This window comes from Equus asinus, chromosome 8, assembly GCF_041296235.1.
Source record: "Equus asinus isolate D_3611 breed Donkey chromosome 8, EquAss-T2T_v2, whole genome shotgun sequence".
NCBI lineage: Eukaryota > Metazoa > Chordata > Mammalia > Perissodactyla > Equidae > Equus > Equus asinus.
The window spans coordinates 98,954,507-98,972,739 of record NC_091797.1 but is presented as its reverse complement, the minus strand read 5'-3'; the positions used below and the strand labels follow the sequence as shown (position 1 = coordinate 98,972,739).

The 18,233-nt window shown below is 58.1% G+C and overlaps 1 protein-coding gene across 2 annotated transcripts in view; it reads left to right on the top strand.

The window, feature by feature from the left end:
• BCR (BCR activator of RhoGEF and GTPase) overlaps positions 1–18,233 on the top strand; it is a 123,319-nt gene that overhangs the window by 86,263 nt on the left and 18,823 nt on the right. For both annotated transcript variants that reach the window (XM_070516596.1, XM_014866290.3), the window contains exons 9-16: positions 6,608–6,729; positions 7,790–7,958; positions 9,051–9,170; positions 10,103–10,178; positions 11,616–11,720; positions 12,525–12,599; positions 15,218–15,315; positions 17,132–17,263. In XM_070516596.1, the coding sequence (XP_070372697.1) occupies positions 6,608–6,729; positions 7,790–7,958; positions 9,051–9,170; positions 10,103–10,178; positions 11,616–11,720; positions 12,525–12,599; positions 15,218–15,315; positions 17,132–17,263 (897 nt within the window). The remainder of the gene's footprint in view (positions 1–6,607; positions 6,730–7,789; positions 7,959–9,050; positions 9,171–10,102; positions 10,179–11,615; positions 11,721–12,524; positions 12,600–15,217; positions 15,316–17,131; positions 17,264–18,233) is intronic.

Sequence of the window (18,233 nt, the reverse complement as noted above, 5' to 3'; positions counted from 1 at the left end):
TTCAGACTTGTCCGTCTGGTACAGGGTAAGGGAGGTGGCGGCTAGACCAGGATGACAGACGGATACCCGCACTTGTGTCCCCACCTGCTGGCTGTTCCAGGGGCAGATGTCACTGATCAATCAGGCACTGACAGCCTGAGCTTCCTCCTCAGCATACCCTTCCACGCTGCCCAAGCTGATTTGCAGTCCCTGATGCAATATAAAGGATGCCAGACGGGTAGTCCCCAACCCAGGTTCCGTCCTACCCACTGCTTACCAGCAGTATTGATTTGGTGACACCCTTTTTCTTTGCAGGGTGTCCATACTCTCTGAGAGCAGTGACTCAGGGCATGGGGCCTCTCCACCGGGTCGTTGTGAGGCTGAAAAGGTTTACGAGCTGGGAGGGACTGTATGAAAGCGAGGGGCGATGACTCCCCCGTGTGGACACCATCTGTGTTGGAGGTGGCCAGAGCGCCTTCTGCATCAGCAGCCGGGAGAGAACGTACAGGTCTCCAGAAGGGTGTGAGCTGTAGGCTGCTTCCTCTTACAGTTTACAGCTGCGGAGGGGCTGACTTGGGAGATACCTATTTTTTCCATGTGCCCATCTCTAAATTTGGTGTCTAACATTGAATATCAAATTTCCAAAGGGAGAGAGGATCTGTGCTTCTGAGTTCTCCTGACAACTCCGTGAGTTCAGAGATGTTCCCATTTCACAGGTGAGGAGACCATGGCTCAGGTTGTTTGAGTGACTTGCCCATGGTCACATAGCCACTAAGTAGCTAAACCAAGATGTGAGGCCAGGTGTCTCCTGACACTTGCGTGTACTCCCAGGTATGTTATGATTTGGGTCCCTCTCACCCCCCACCATCTGACAGGACTGTCCACCCCTCCTCTTGTCTCTGCATAGAGAGCTGCCTGGAGGTAGGTGGTTGTAGGAGCAGGATGTGCTCCTTTTGCCTGGGCACACTACCCAAGTCTTAGGCATTGGGTGGAGCCACATACCCTGCTTCTCCTCCTGGGAGAACTGGGGGGCAGAGGAGGGGGCCTCCGTTTCTAGCTCCCCTGGCAGTTTGATAGGGAGAGGACGGGCGCCTCCATTGGCCTGGGCATTTGTAGGCGTTCCACAGTCGCTGCTGGCCTCCTGGGAGGTGGCATGTCCCCACCTGCTCAGCCTGGGTTAGGGTGTTGTGGAGAGGCCCGGGTGTGGGCCCTGGGCAGGGCCAACAGCCCCCGACCCCCACCCCCCACTGTGGCTCCTATAATTTCATCATCCTCTGCAGCCAATTCCCACAGCTCCAGAAGAGTGGCTTTGGACAGTGTTACAGGTGGCTCCCTGACACTGAACTGTGACCGGCAGCATCCTGGCCCTGGCTCCTCTGTGGGCTGTGAGCAGCACGTGCTGCCCATGAGGACACCCTCCTCAGCCTCTCAGGAACCTCTCAAGGAATCCTGCAGGCACATTTTCCTGCCAGGCCTGGGTCCTGTGGGCTTGTGGGTGGGTGCTCGTTCATTTAGCTGAATTGACTTTGCAGTTAGATGCCCAGATCCCCACTGCTGGGCGAGTTCCCCACGTGGCTTCCTGTCTGTCTGCTCCAAGCTGTGTGCTTTGTGCTGCATAGAATCCCCAGCTCAGGCTCGGAGGCGAACAGGATAATCCTGTTTGTATATTTTGTTTCCCAAGAGCCAGCCATATCTGGGAGCCATTCTTTGCTGGCGATTCTGGAGGCCCCTCATAGAAGAAGAAGGCAGGCAGACAGACTGAACAGAAGCTGCTGAGAAGTGTCACTGCTGCCAGGCTGAGGCTGAGAGGTGGTGAGGTTCACGTGGAGGAGACAGGCGGCCTTTCGGTTTGAGGATTAGCATTGCAGGGTCCAGGCTCTGGTGGGAGTGAAGACAGGGCAGGGACTGGGGTCCCCAGCCTCACCAGACACCAGCTTGCTCAACTGTGGGATGGGGGTGGGCCTAGAGCATGTGATGTTCACTGTTTCAAAGATGTCCACCATCTGGGGTCCATTAGGTCTACCTTCTGAGTCCCCAGTAAGACGCTGAAGGAAGCCTTGGCAGGTGGAAGTCAGAAAGACTGAAGCCATGAGGGTGGCCAGTGCCCCGCATCTAGGCTTTTTCTTGGCCCTTCGTAAATATTTGCAGGTGGAGCTTGGCTTCTCGACCTCTCTGGGCCCAGGTTCTGATTCTTCCAGATTCTCACTTCTCTCAGCCTTTCCTTCTCCGTGGAGCGGGATCCTCCTGCCGGTGACGGTTCTGCCCAGTAAGATGAGATGTTTCGTGTAACGCCCTCTCCGCACGGGGCCCAGCGCCTAGAAAGGGCTCAGTGAATGTTACTGCTGTGAATTGGCAGTGTGCTTCCCAGGCCCACCCCATCCTGCACCCTGCAGGTCCCTTCTGGGCCACCTCATGCTCTTTAACTGCCTCTCCCTGATGTGTTGTCTTGTGATGTGTCTCTCCAAGGCATGGGAAACGAGAGACTCTCGGGAACCAGGGAGTGGAAGTTTGCTCTGCCAGGAGGCCAAGTAGCCAGGTGCTGAGAGCTTGAGAACAGGCAAGAGGGAGGGAGGGAGGGACGGGCAAGACCCTCAGCATCATGCTTGGCTGCAGGTATGTGGGGCCTGGTTGGGGACCCTCATTCTTCCACCTCTGAACCTCCAGAACCCACCAAGTCACCTCACACCCAGGACTGCTCCAGTGGGAGCATCAGCCAGGCCACCACTCTCGGCCAGCTCTCCTGGGGTGCAGGCCTTGCTCTGGGGGCAGGGGAGTGGGGGCTGGGGCTGCTGGCCTCCTCCAGGGCTAGATGGTGCCGAATCTAGCCCATGCTTAGAGCAAAGCCAGGGCCCACCCGTGACCGGCAGCTGATGCCTCCACCTTGGTCTTGGTCTCAGCCACCTTCCTTCTTCTCTCAGCCTCAACCTGAGCCATCCTTCGTGACTTCCTGGTCTCACCTGGCAAGGCCCTGCTGATTTGTTTATCATCACACTCCAGTGTCTGTGCCTGAGGAAGCTTTTCAGCACCCACCGTGGAACCACAGTTTCTGGGGTCTTTGTGTGCGTGTCTTAGTCTGTTTGGGCTGCTGTAAAATGCCACTGGTTGAGGGGCTTAAACAGCAGCCGTTCATGTCTCCTGGTTCTGGAGGGCGGAACTTGGAGACCAGGGTGCCGCATGCTCAGGTTCTGCCAAGGGCCTGCCTCCTGGCTGCAGACGACCGTCTTCTCACCCTGTGCTCATGTGGCCTCTCCTCGCTGCCTGCGTGCGGAGAGAGAGGTCTGTGGCTTCCTCTTCTTCTAGGGGCACCAGTCCCATCACGGGGTTCCACCCTCATGACCTCATCTAAACCTAATCGCCGGAAGGGCCTGCGTGCAGATAGCGTCAGGGCTGAGAGTGGGCTTCAACATCGGAACTTGGGGGGACACAGGCAGTCAGCCCGTAACGATGTGACTCTTCCTGGGGAGGCTCTGGATGGGCTCTACCTGTGGCAGGGGTGCTGTTGCCCGGGCGTCAGGGTCCGGCAGCCTCTCCAGATACCTCACTCACTGGGAGGGCAGCCCCTCACGAGGCCTTGCGCAGACTCGCTGTTGGACCTCCATTCACTGCCTCTTCTTTTCGTCTGTCTGTCCTCCTCTGGATCATCTACCCTTAGCCGCTCTCCTCTTTCCTGAAACGGTGTCTGTGCAGAGATGGATTTGTTGCTGGTTTTCACTAGGTGCTGTTTCAGCAGCAGGATCCTTCCTCCTCCTGGGCTTCAGTCTGGGCTCTGAGCAGGGCTGACCCCAGGCCCCGGCCAGCCAACCTCCTGAGCCACGAAGGAAGCCTGTGCCCAGGGGTCGGGGCCAAGACTGTGGGTCAGGGTGGGACCACCAGCCTTGAGAATCTGTGCCCCAGGCCTGGAGGGCTGGGGGTGTGGATAGACACACCCTGCCAGGGTCCAGGCTCCCTCATGGATTTGCCAGTGTTGCGGTTGGGGGCCCTGTTTACCTGGGGCTGGGAGGCCCCTCCTGCCCACTTGCTGGATGTTTTGTGTTTGGGCATCCTGCAAGACCCCAGGGTGGACTTGGGGTTCAGCAGCAAACCCAGCTCCTCCTCGGGAGGGAGGGCAACTGTGACACAATGGGAGAGCTCGTGGTGAAAGAGCCTTACACTCAGAGGACAGCCACTGCTGTCCACCACCTGCACTGCAAGGAGCTGGCAGTGACATGCACTGACTCTCACGTTCCTCGTGTGACTGGGACACAGCAGGGGTGGTGACACTGGCTAGAAAGTGTCAGGGCGCTCACAGCTTTGGGACATCTCTAAGAAAGATGAGGGTCTGCACGGGCAGGGGTGCGTGGGGAGGAGCCAGGTGACTGAGTCTGCCGTCAGAGCCTCCCAGGGCTGCAGTCCCAGTCCCGGGGGGCCCTGTGTCCTCTCACCGTGGCAGGGCAGGTGTGTGGGCTACCACAAGTGCCAGGGTAACACTTGGTGACCTCGTGGAGATGAAGGTGGTAGGACTTCAGATGAGCCTGTGAGGGGCAGGACCTGACAGGGACAGAGGGTGGGCCAGCTGGGGACTAGGGGATGTTCAGTGCTTGGGTCTCTGTCTGGGCATTTCTGACCTGCCAGCAGAGGGATGAGTCCACTTCTGAGCTGGGCGGAGGGGGCCCTCTGCTGGTCATGGCCAGACGCTCAGCCTCTTTGGAGAAAGGAGGGCCGTCTCCCCATGTTTCCAGCTCTCACAGACATCTCTTGGTCTCCGCCTCCTGGGCTGGAAGACCCTCAGCTATGTGCCTGCTGAGGACGCATCCATCCATTCATTCCTCGAGGACCTCAGTGTCTCAGGACCCTTCCCTGACCTTCTCCCCACACAGTCAGGCCCGCCCCGAGGTCTCCAGCCGTGTATTTCCAGGTGCACGTACTTTCTTGCTTCCTCTGGGTGCCAGTGCCAGGCAGGCCATCTGCCCAGGGCAGGCTGGCTGAGGGTGAGTGACGATGAGTCAGGGCCTTGGCACACCGGCAGCCTTCCCGCCCTTCCACTTATGGTCTTGTAGACACCAGCTGCTCTTAAGTCATCAGCTCCCCTGAGCCAGGGGCTGGCTGGCCATTGTGCACCAAGCTGTGTATGACAGTGACGTGCAGCCTTGGCGCCCAGGAGTGCTAAGGGGCCCAGCTCAGGCTGCACTTGCTTCTGAGGGGCCCTGCTGCCCCCAGCTACTGCAGAGTATGAGAGCGTTCAGGGCGGCCAGGGTTCCCCGAGAAGACTCTCAGGCTGCAGTTGGTGGCAGAGCCGGGTACACAGACCTGCCGAGGGCTTGAGGAGATGGGGACGAGTGTGCCTCCTACTGGGGAGATGCTGTGGCTCTTTGCCCACTCTGGTGTATGTACCTGAGCCTCGGACCCTTCCCTGGCCATCACAGTGAGGGGCAGGGAGTCACCCTCTCCAGGGGGCCTTCCCTGAGGGCAGGCTTGCCGGGTGCCCGCTAAGCACTTGGTCTCTCTCCCCTGGGCTTGTGAGCTCTGAGGGCAGACCGCTGAGCATCACTGCCTGCTCATTCACTGTGTTGCGTGGGACAGCTCATGGACCTCTCTGAGGCTCAGGTTTCTCGTCTGTGAAATGGGCATGTGGACTGGCCTGCAAGGTGTTGTGGGGATTACATCAGATGGTCAGGCCATGTGCTTGTGCAGCACGCCAAGACCGTGCATGGGGAGGCTCACCATGTCAGCCTCTCATTCTGTCCCTGTGTCCTTGTCATAGCACGGCACTGACTCGGATAAGATGCCAGGCCTGTTTGTCAGATGAATTACAACTTGCTTCCATGTGCCCATTCAGCAACCCCTGGAGCCAGCGGGACCGTCCCTTGGCTTTCAGATGAAGCACCCAAGTGCAGAGGCACAGGGCTAGCTTGGGGCTAGTGCCTCCCGTTCCCCTGCTCAGTCTGGGTCTGGTGGGCCCGGGGAAGGCTGCCTTGGAGTCTGTTCCTTGGCTCAAGCTGCCTACCTCAGGGTGCAGGTGTCTGAGTGGGCATCAGAGGTGTAACCCCTTGTGGAACCCTGCCCATCGGTGGGCACTGGACTCAGGAGCACTAGAATGCAGGGTCCCAGCTATGGGCCCCCCGCCTGGCTTCCCACTGCCCCCGAACCAAGCCCTGACCTTACCATGACCGCCAGGCTGCCCCCTTCTCGGAGTGCTCCAGGCCCACCTCCTCTACAGTCACTGCCCAGTCCATGCCCAGAACACCAAGCTCTCCTCGCCACGGTTGCCGCGGGCCTGAGTGTGACTGTCCCCTCCTTTTACATGGCTGGCCTCTTGCCCATTCTGGGTCTCCAGTGCTTGTCCTGGGGAGGCATGGGCCCTGCTTAGGGGGGTTCTCGCACCGTCATTTTCACAGCAGACCACTGATTTGGCTGTAACACACCCTCCCCGGCCTCCAGCCCGGTAGCCAGTACCCCGTCCGCTCGCGCTCTTCACAGGCCGAGCACACAGGAGGAAACACAGAGGAATGTGTGTGGCGTGCGTGTTTGCAGGCTGAGGAGATGGAGGGAACGCTTGGACAGTGGGTCTGAGGGTCGGAGTGGGGAGCCAAGGCCCACAGGCCTGATCTGGACCGAGCCCTGACGAGAGCCCTGTTCCGCCCGCCTGCAGCACCGGCAGCTGCTGAAGGACAGCTTCATGGTGGAGCTGGTGGAGGGGGCCCGCAAGCTGCGCCACGTCTTCCTGTTCACCGACCTGCTTCTCTGCACCAAGCTCAAGAAGCAGAGCGGAGGGTGAGTGACCACGCGGACCTCGTCCTGCCAGGAGGGGACGGTTTCTCTGGGGGACACAGGGTCAGTTTCATATATGGAGGAAGCCTAGGTTTTTATTCCTTTCGATTTCAGCCAACAATAACTCTGGCCAGGTCACTCTCTTTAAGCTACGTTGTTTCCAGCTGGACATGATGCCAGGCTCAAGGTCAGAGGTCATCATTAACAACCTGGAGACATCCTGGGTCAGGGTTAGTGACCCAGCTGTTAACTCCTACAGTGAAGGGGAAACCTATGACTTGATGAACTATTGGAGGACTCTCATGTGGTGACCTGTCCAGGAAGAGCGAGAGACAGGTCCAGGGCTACAGGGTCTGGCGCAATTCAGGGGGTTTGGTGGGGAGGATAGATAGAGGGCGGCCACCCCTCCCTTGCCCATGGCAGACATCACAAGATGAGCACCGAACTTTGTTTCCCCAAGCCTGGTGATAGCTTCTAAGTTATTCTCAGCATAGGCCTGCAGGCCCCCCCAACACTCCCTCCTCCCAGTGATCAGACCACCCAGATTGCACAGGCTGGAGTGCAGAAAAGAAGGTCACACTGGGAAGAACCAGGCCCGGGCTCTTCCCCCATTCTGCCATTGCCGTGCTGAGCAAGTTTAATCAGTCAACTCAGACTAGAGCCTCGGTTTCTCTTCTGTCAAGGCAGGGGATTACACTGGTCCCATCTGCAGTCCCGGGGGTGACCGCAGTCACGTCCTGACTGTCACTGGCAGTCTCCATGTGCTCCCATATCAGAAGCCTGAGCCGCCGCCATGGTCAGCACAGGATAGTGTGGATCAGGGCTTGTCAGACCCCTTTGGCCTGAGTCATGTGTGTGGAGTGCTTGTTCCCAGGGGTCACTGAGGCTGGGTCGCCAGTGTCTGCCGGTGGCCTCATGCCAGCCTGTCACATGGACCATGAGCTGGGTTTTAAGGCCAGGTAAACTGTGCATGGCCACAAACTTAGGGTTCTCTGGCTTTTGAAAGCAGTGAGGTCAGCAAAGGAAGGCAGTCGATGTATCAGTGTGCTCCTTCTCCCCCCAGCAAAACCCAGCAGTACGACTGCAAGTGGTACATCCCGCTCACGGATCTCAGTTTCCAGACGGTGGACGAGTCGGAGGCAGCGCCCAACATCCCGCTGGTGCTGGATGAGGAGCTGGAGGCCATGAAGATCAAGATCTCGCAGATCAAGAGTGACATCCAGAGAGAGAAGGTGGGGCCGGCTCCGTGTAAGTGAGGCCGGGCTCTGCAGTGAGTGGGCAGCACGCCTCGCACACAGGCTGGTGGACAAGCTCTGCCGAGTGTCTGGCCCCTCTTCGGGGATCCCTGTGAGCCTTCAGAGTACTGGGCATCCCTGTCAGACTTGGAGCCAGGAGATGGGGTGGGGTTGCCCTGATGGGGACCAAGTCCCAGGTGGGGGAGCAGCCCCTGCAGGTGTTCTGGACTGCCCCAGACAGGCCCCTGGTTGTTTCTGGAGAGGTTTAGAAGACTAGAAACGGTGAGGATGAGCCCCTCACCTGTAGGGTCAGCCCAGGCCAGAGCAGGTGCAATCTGGAGACCACAGATCCTTAGAAAATTGGGTCCTTAGAAAATTGGGCCTCGGCAGGACAGGGCCCCTCCTCAGCCCTCACCCACCTGCGCGGCCTACTGCACCGCACACCAGCAGTCGAGGAGAGTGTGGGGAGCTCCAAGACCACGCAAACTCCAGGTTGTTTTTCTTAGGTCTGTCTGGACAGGCCTGTGGGCTCCATGGCAGAGTGTCCCGAGGCAGAGGGGAAGCGGGGCTGTCACTGCACTCATCCCCGTCGTGCCTTCCTCTAGCGGCAGGCGGTGCCGTCTCCTTCCCGGGGTAGAGGGCTGCAACGGGGAGGCACACAGCACAGGGCAGCCCCTGGGGATGCATCAGGCCCTCCATCAAGACCCTGACAAACACTTCTGGAGGTTGATGCTAAAATGTGGTCAGATCCAGGACGGGGGGGTCCTCACAGTCACAAAGGCCCCCTGGACAGTGTCCAAGTTTGGAGAAATTAAAAGAAGGGAGGTTTATAAAGGACTCTCCTGTCTGCCCCCGTGAGAGGAAGGACGTAATTGCTTCAAGAAAGGATGACCGAGCACGTCCAGCAGCCTGCGCTGGGCCTGACCCTGTAGCCAGCGTGGCTGACCGAGGCCCTGCTCCATGCTGAGCACCAGCCAGGGTTCCTGCCCTCTGCAGGCTGTGCATCCAGGGCTGTGGGGACAGGCTGAGTGGGAACAGGTAGCGCTGAGCCCTAGAGTGGAAACGCGACCTTGCGGCCTCTCTCCGCAGAGAGCGAACAAGGGCAGCAAGGCCATCGAGAGGCTGAAGAAGAAGCTGTCGGAGCAGGAGTCACTGCTCCTGCTCATGTCTCCCAGCATGGCCTTCAGGGTGCACAGCCGTAACGGCAAGGTGAGTGCCCTTGCTCTACTCCACCGGCCCTCTCTCTACTCCCCGAGGCAGACCCTCCTGGCTCCTATCCGTCTGGAATCCCTCTGTGCTACAGCCAAGACCTGCCAGCCTGCCCATGTGGTGGCTGTGGTCCCCAACTACCGTGTGGCCTTTGCAGTGGCAGCCCGCGTCCTCTGGAGGGCATTCTGCACTGAGAGAGGCTCGTCCAGCGTGGCACACAGGCACACGGGCCTCTCTGCCTGGTTCTTCAGGCTGTGTAGCCGCCAGGTTGAGTGGCAGCTGGCTCTGCCCCACAGCTAGTGGGTGGCAGAGACTACACGGTGTCTAAGTAGGGCCAGCAGGGAAACTCGCGGGTTTGTGCAGCCCTGGCCCTTGGTAAGGGCTTGCTCTCCGGGGACCTCTCCTGAGTCTGGCTCCTGCTGCCATCTGTAGCCTGGGCCTGTCCCATGCCCATGCCATGGGCATCACACAGCCTGTGTATGTGTGTCACTGTGCTGCTGGGCTCTGCAGGACCCTCGGCTCTGGGTCACGGCTCAGGGCGTGTGGGTTGGACGCAGGTGGTCTGGAGGCGTCAGCCCTCACCTGTGCAGGTCCCACCCGGTAACTTCCTCCATGGCCCTAAGCCCTGACACATCATGCCCTGACCCAGGCCATCCAGGTAGGGGACTTATGCCCGAGGCCAGCCTGCACAGGGCATAGGAGCTGTGGCCCGAAGCCCAGCTGGCAGGAAGGGCAGAGAGTGCCAGCAGGAACAAGCCGTGCTGTGAACACACCTGGCCAGGAGGCTGCTGCTGGCAGCACAGAGGTGTTCTGCCTTGGAGGGGTGCGCCACAGGACTGCACGGGGACAGACGAGGAACAGCGCCCTGGGCCTGCTGGACGCCAAGTTGGCTGGGCCGGAGATAACTGGGGTGTGTTCTCCCCGCTCCCCAGAGTTACACATTCCTGATTTCATCCGACTACGAGCGCGCCGAGTGGAGGGAGAACATCCGGGAGCAGCAGAAGAAGTGTAAGTGGCCTCTCCATGGAGAGGACTCGGCTTGGGAGCGTCAGGGCTGGAGTGTCATCTATTCCTATGGTTTCAGACTTTCCTCTTCCAAGGGGCTGGGCTGTGGGACTCTTTTATCCAAGTAAGATGTTATCTGGAGCTCTAATTTAGAAAATAAATTGGAGAGGAGCCGTCCTGGTAGAGCCCCATGCCCTCTGCTGTCCCCCACATCTGGGGGACGTGCCCTTTGACCTCCCCTGTGAACCTCTCTCCTCCCCCCAGCCTTCCCTGAATTCCTCGCCTGCCTCTTGAACCTCCCTACCCTGACCTCTGCCTGCCCCTGGGGCCCCCTGCACCCCTTGGGCCTGCCACACACATAGCCCTCCCCCCCACCCTGCCCCCAGGCCTTCCTCACACACCAGCAGGTGCTGATCCAAGGGGACCCTCGGCTAGGCAGCCACACTGTGCTGGCCCCACTCCCCTATATAAGTGACCGGCCCTCCCACTCTCGGGACACCACACTCACTCCGCTCTGGGACAGCCCTTCTCTGGCCACCTCCCTCTGTTCGCAGTTCTTTCCTTCTCCTCAGCTCAGAGCTGCCCCTGTCCTGCCTAGTGGCCTTCAGGGGTGGGAACCCCAAGTCCTGGGCCTGCAGCTGCCTGGTGCCCTCCTCTGCCCCTCAGCTGTGTGGTTTGGGCTTCCTGAGCCACCCTTGCTGAGAGGTCCCCACATGCGCCCTGTGTGCCCTGTTCCTCTTGCAGGAGGCACCGGGCTAAGCACTGTGTCCCAAGTGGGTCGGGGGCTCCACTGCCTCTGTCCTGTCCTGAGGTCCCATCCCACGGGGCTTGTCATTCATGCCTGTGTTGGGCCACATCTTCGGCCAAAGTGCCCCTGCATCCGGGGGACGAGGCACTCCTGGCAGCTCTGATGGCAGTACCTGTGGCTCTGCCCACGTCCCAGGGTCTCCTGTTATGACCAAGGGACCCAGCCATTTGCAGCATAGCAGCATCTGTTCCCTGCTCAGTGTTGTTCCAGAAATAAGCCCCTTTTCCTCACCTGGTGGAGACATAGGGGCCTGTGTTAGCAGAATAGGGGGCAGAGCTGTGCTAGGGGTCTGCTGGGGGGACCCCACAGGAACATGCTCCAGGTCGCCCTCAGAACTGCCTTGTGGCTCTGCCGAGGTGGCAGGTCGACTCCTGTGTTTATAAGAGCAATGCTAAGATTCCTCCCTCCCTCTGAGCCCAGCCTGGGCCCTTTGGGGCCATGCCTTGCTCTTCGGATTACCAGCTTCTCCCCTGGGAGCAGATTGCCCCATCCTGAGCCACCACCGCCCCTGCTGTGCCTTCTCACCAAGGTGTGATGAGGGCCCGGTGGGTCAGAGAATGCCCCCTGGGTGTCCTAGGTCTGAGGAGCCATGCAGACTGGCCGGTTGGTGCCCCTGTGTTCCACCCTTTCAGGTTTCAAAAGCTTCTCCCTGACATCCGTGGAGCTGCAGATGCTAACCAACTCGTGTGTCAAACTTCAGACTGTCCACTGCATTCCGCTGACCATCAACAAAGAAGGTGGGCCGTCCTCCAGGGGACCACTATCCCTTTCTGCTGTTACCACTGTCCTTGGGACCAGTGGCTTTTCATTCCAAAGGAATGTGTGTGCTGCTTAGGGCCTGCTGGCCTCTCCCAGGAGTGGACAGGACGGGTCAGGGGTGGCCTCTCCCAGGAGTGGATGGCATAGGTCAGGGGTGGCCTCTCCTGGGAGTGGATGGGTCGGGTCAGGGGTGGCCTCTCCCGGGAGTGGACGGATCGGGTCAGGGGTGGCCTCTCCTGGGAATCGATGGGATGGGTTAGGGGTGGCCTCTCCTGGGTTGCCTCCGCTGAGTGGTTGAGAAGATGCTAAGTTCTGTCCCTGGTCACGAGACACTCCTCAAACGCCCTGTGCTCTGAGTCAGGTCCAGCCCCCTGTGCTCAGCCCTCCCCTCAGTCCGGTGCTTCCCGCCCACACCTTTGGTTGTGCTGCATTTTTATTCACTTTTGCACACACTCATGCACACTCAGTCACACAGGTATGTTCTTGTGCACACTCATGCACACACCATCCATGTCATGTGCTACCCTGACCCCTCTCCTGTCCTGGGAACCCTATCACGTGTCCTCTTGGTCACTGGTCTGCCTGTGTCATGAGCCCAGCTCCATCCTAAGGTCCCCGAGACAGAGGCCACCGTGGATGTGCTTCTGGCTTGTGACATCTTGCCCCCTGCTGAGCAAATAGCAGCCGTGCGGTGCCTCTTGAGTGTTGATTTTGAAGCAGGCCTGTCTGCTGCCTCCATCTCCCAGGAGGACAGACGCTCAGCTCTCTGGTCTCTTGCACAGATGACGAATCTCCGGGGCTCTGCGGCTTCCTGAATGTTATCGTCCACTCCGCCACCGGCTTTAAGCAGAGTTCAAGTAAGTGGCTGGTTTGGAGAGGAAGGTGTCAGGACACTGAGCTGGAGGGTGTGGGGAACCAGGGCCGGCTCAAATTACCATCAGGAGCCTTTGACCCTGGACCTCTGTAAGGTGCCTGTATTGGTTGATGCCTGCCACCCACGGGATATGGAGTTGTTTTCCTGGAGTGCATCCTGCCCTTTCCCATGCCGGTCTCAGTCCTTTGAGCTGGTGAGCTGCCCTCTGCAGGCGGGTCCGATAATCGCAGGGGCTGGAGTTTGCTACCGGCAGAACAGGCAGCCTGGGTTCCAAGCCCAGAGGGCCGTGGGCAGCAGCACCTTGACCCCAATCAGCACAGTAGATTTGGCTGCTCTGATGAGCTCAATGGATACCCTTTTCCTCTCTCCCCTCTGAGGGGGCCCCTACTGTCAGAGCTGTGAGGGCTGGTCGAATTTCAGTCCAGGTGCAGCACACACAAGCTCTCAGGGTCCCTCGTGGGATGACATGGGGCAGGCCCCGTCCTGCTGACCTTTCCCACTGTTACTACAAAACAAGAAATCCCCAGCAGGCCACAGAATAGGAGAAGATACTTACAAACCATGTATATGTTGAGAAACTCGTATCCAGGATATATAGAGAACTCTTACACCTCAGTACGAAGACAACCCAAATAAATAATGAGCAAAAGATTTGGGGAGACACTTCACCAAAGAAATACAGATCGCTCATGAGCACACGAAACGCTGTTCGTCTTCGTAGGGAGACGTAAATGAAAAGCACAGTGAGATACCACTTCATATCATACACACTGGGACGGTGATAATCAAAAAGTGCTCAGTGACGAATGTTGGCCAGGATGTGAAGAAACTGGAACCCTCAGACATGGCTGGTGGAGATGTAAAGCGGTGCAGCCACCCTGGAAGACAGTTTCACAGTTTCTTCAAAAGTTAAACACTGGGGTCGGCCCAGTGGTGCAACGGTTAAGTGCCCACGATCTGCTTTGGTGGCCCAGGGTTCATTGGTTCGGATCCTGGGTGCAGACATGGCACCCCTCAGCAAGCCATGCTATGGCAGGCATCCCACATATAAAGTAGAGGAAGATGGGCATGGATGTTAGCTCAGGGCCAGTCTTCTTCAGCAAAAAGAGCAGGATTGATGGCAGATGTTAGCTCAGGGCTAATTTTCCTCAAAAAAAAAAGTTAAACACCCCTCCCGTATGACCTAGCAACCCCACTCATAAGTATTTACTCAAGAGAAATGAAAAATATGTCCACAGAAGACTTGGAACGAACAATAAACAAAATGGTTCATCCATGCAATGGAACACTGTTCGGCCTTAAAGAAAAGTGAGCTCCCGATACAGGCAACAACATGGATGAACCTCGAAAAATTATGCTGAGCAAAAGACGCCAGATGCGAAAGACTACATACTGTATTTCCGCGTGTGTGAAATTTCTAGAAAAGGCAAAATACGGAGACAGAAAGCCTGTTGGTGGTTGTCTGGGATTCTGATGGGAGGAGGCTTGACTGCAAGTGACCCCAAGAGGACTTTTTGGGGTGAGCACAGTGTCCTGCAACAATGGTGGGGCTGCTGGCACAAGTGTTTAAATTTACTGAAAGGCCTCAAAGTTGCCATGGATGGATTGTATGGTATGCAAATTATACCTCCATAAGGCTGTAGCACATGTGTAATTGTTCTGCTGGGCCCCTGTCTCTCGGGCTGCCCTGTCCATGCTTGTGTTTCCGGGGTTCCATCTGGGCCTTCCTCCCTTGCTGCGTAAGCTCCCACCTTCCTATTCCCGGGGGCCCTTCCATCAACAACGCAGATGACGCTGGAACTGCCTCTTAATCCCCACTTCTGTCTCCTGGCCTCCCTCTCTTACCTCTCCATTTGTCTCAACATCACACTCTAAGCTCCACATCCCCAAACTGAACCTAAACCTGTCACTTGTGGGCCCCCAAATTTATTCCTCTTATTTTACGTCCTGTCCCAGGGAAGGGCGCCACCCTCCACCCGGTGGCCAGGCTAGAAACTGCTCTTCCTGTCAGTGAGATGCCTTTCTCTGTCCAGGGAGTTTATCATCTCTGGCCACCTGCCACGCCCTCTGTCCACCCCTGGTGGTGGCCCCCTCCCTGGTCCCTCCTGCCAGCCTCGGCCCCCCTCTCTCCCTCTGTGCCCACGACTCTCCCAGCACTGAACTGCCTTCAGTTCCCTGCTCTGGCCTGCAGCCCCTTTGCCCCAACTCTTTACCTGTAAAACTCTTACCGATGTCTGCACAGCTTGTAGGTTCCTCCCCTGCGCAACCCCCAGCTTCTCTCTGGGGTGCTTGTCCCCCTGGTGGTGATGGCCCATTCCCCTCTGCCCAGCCCGCCAGCCACAGGGGCCTGCTCACATAAGGGCGTTAGGCAGGTTTCGCCTGGGACCCAGGGAGCGAACGCTCTGAGAGACGCCAGCTCCCAGCTGCACTCCTGAGCCGGCTTGCTGTGTGAGGGCTGGTGCTCTTGCTGGCCTCGTTTGCTACCTTATTTAAAAAAGAAAACTAACGCCCTTTTTTCTGATATTGAAAATAACGCCTGCTCCTGTAGAAAATTCGGGTAATGTGGAAAGCAGGGTCACGCTCTCCTGTCGCCCTCCGCAGACCTGTACTGCACCCTGGAGGTGGATTCCTTTGGGTATTTCGTGAATAAAGCCAAGACACGCGTCTACAGGGACACAGCTGAGCCAAACTGGAACGAGGTGAGGCCCTGCTTCCCGAGAGTCTGGCCAGGACGTTGTCCACTTGTCCACAGATAGTCTGCCGCCACCACCCCCCGCCCCCGGGCTCCCTCCGCCACTGCTTCCCCTGGAGGCAATACCCCCAGCATTCCGGGAATCTCCTGGGGGAGGCGGAGCCATCTGAGAGATTTTATCTCCGAGTTCCTGAGAAGCCTGTCCCCTCCCTCCCGCTCACAAAGACACTTGGTGTTTACTTAGTAGATTTCCTTAGCGTTTTTTCCAAAGCTGGAGTGACCTGGCACTCTCTGTTTCTGGAAGCCTGGGGCTCTCCCACTTCTCTGGAAGCTGGGCCTGGGTAGGGCCGCAGGCTGGCTCTCTGGGTCTCACTGGGCTGAGGGTCCTTTGGTTTGTCCCGGGGTGTTGGGTCTGTGGAGTCTGCTGCTCTCTTGCTCCACCTTGGAGAGCTCTGTGTGACCTGCTTACCTCTTGCCTTGAGCCTTTGGGATCAGGGGAATGACTGTAGAGCAGCCGGTCCTGACGAAGCCCCCAGATCCGAGAGGATGCCATCTCTCAGCATCTGGAGCAGCTGCAGCCCTCAAAGGCCTCATGCTTAAGGATGTGGGTGGAGGTAGCCAGGCTTCAGAGAGCTGCCACCTGCCTGCTCCCCTGCAGAGGAGGAAGCTACGACCCACAGGGCTGCCTGGTGCCCCTGCGTCTCCTTTCTTGGCATCTGCCACTCTCATCGTTAGACTTGCTGCCTCAGGAGGACTGGGACATGGGAGCCGATAGAATTACCTCGTTGTCCAGCCTGGGCGTCTCTGCAGAAGGGGCTAATGGCTGCTGTGACAAGGAGGGATCAGAGCCAGGTAGAGCCACGGAAGAAGGCTTTGCAGAGAGCGAGGGGGTGTGACTCCACAGAGGCAATGAGAGAGGGTTCTAGACAGCACACAAAGGGTTCAGATGTGAGCCAGCAGTGGAGGCTCCAGAAACCGAGGTGTGGAGGATTCCAGAGCAGTGGGTCGCTTGGCAGCCACCCTCGCTGTACCTAGGGGTTATCCAGGGGGTCTTACGTGTTCCTGGCACACGTACCCTCCCCACCCTCATTCAGGCTCAGAAATATCTGCTTTTTTCCCCCCTCCACCCTCCTCCATTTCCCCACCAAGAACCCATGCCGGCAGAAGCATTGATGGGAAATGGAGAACTTCCTGAAGCCGCCTTCGGGAGATGGAGGAGAGAGTTCACACACCCCACAGCGGGCACCTTGAACGCCTGCTGCAGCAGTGCTCTCCTCCGAGGGCCCCTCTCTCCTGTATCACCTCCCAGGATCGATTATTTTTCCTTTCAAGTAGACTTTATTTGTAGAGTAGCTTTAAGTCCACAGCAAAATTGAGCAGAAAGGACAGAGATTTCCCATATACCCACCCCACCCCTGCCACAGCCTCCTCCACCATCAACACACCAGAGTGGGACATTTGTCACGATCAGGGAACCTACGTGGACACATCGTTATCACCCGAAGTCCATAGAATAGCTGCATTTGTAGCCAGCACCCCTAAATTCTGATGCGCTTGGCGTGGGGACTACCCTTTGAGATGCTGGCTTAAGGAGTTTAGGTTTGAGAGGCATTCAGAGCTCTGGAAGCATCCAGGCTGGGCCATGGTGTGGTGCTCTGGGGGTCTGCGTCCCAGGACTAAAGTGAGGACGGTCCTCCTGGGGCAGCGAGGAAGCTGTTTGTTGAGGAGCTGTGGTTCAGAGGGCCCCTTCGGCCCGTAGCACTGACGCCACATGCTTGGACCTGTCTGTTATCTGGGGACTTTCCTTCTTTTGGGGGCTGCAGGAGTTTGAGATCGAGCTGGAAGGCTCCCAGACCTTGAGGATACTGTGCTACGAAAAGTGTTACAACAAAACGAAGATTGCCAAGGAGGACGGCGAGACCACAGACAGGATCATGGGGAAGGGCCAGGTCCAGGTGAGGCTGCCGCTGTCCTGCCCCACCCCACCCCTGGTCATCGTCTACCTGCCTCTGGACCCGCTCACACCCCACCTCCAAATGCTCCCTGTCCTTTCCCCGTTCGACACTCGGGGGCACTGACATGGCCCGGCTTCGGGTGGGGTGTGCCTGGACTTGCAGAGTGAGGCAGGCCCAGCTCTGAAACATCCGCCGTGGGAAGCCTGGGCTGGTGCCTTCACGGGTCCTTTCCTGCCCCCTCTGTCTGTCTGTCTGTCTGAGTGTCTGTTATGCCCCATCTTGCTCCCAAAGGAGTTTCAGTTCAACTTGTTTTTCCAGCCTGGGCCTCAGTTCCTCCTTGGCCTTAGGAGAACCCAAAGGCAAGACGGGGAGGTGGTTATGAGGCCACCTCTTCTTGGAAAAGTGCAGGAGTCTCAGAGTCTACCCCTGTCTTGTCCCCTCTCTGGCTTCTAGACCCAGGTTCCAAGGGGCACAGCTGTATCCCTAAAGGGGGTGGGCACAAGTCCTCCCAAAAGTTGGCATGAAAGCCCCCGATGGGCCAAGAGTAAGTGCCCATACAGGAGCAGCGAGGGGTCCCCAGATCCTCATCCGGGCCCTCGGTCCTTCAGAAGCTTACCCAGCCCCTGGAAGCCCACCACCAGCTTTTGCACTTCTTGGCAGACAGGAGCTGCGCCACCTGTGGTGTTTCTTGTGGCCTCACCTGCACAGATCTGCTCCCCGATGGGAGAAAGCCCTAGTACCTATTTGCTTTCCTTGCAGGGATCTTACCAGACCCAGCTAAGCAGTTCCTCCCTGCCCTCCCCTGGAGGTGGGCACTGCCCCCCTCCTTGGTACCCTTGGACCCTTGGATGAGGCCTCCAGGGGGCGTGGGTCAGCTGTTCCACATGGCTGTGGGAGGACAGGGCTCTCTAAGAAGCCCCACCTCCTTTCCCTAAGGGCACGAAGTAAAAATCCTTTCGTGGTGAAATAC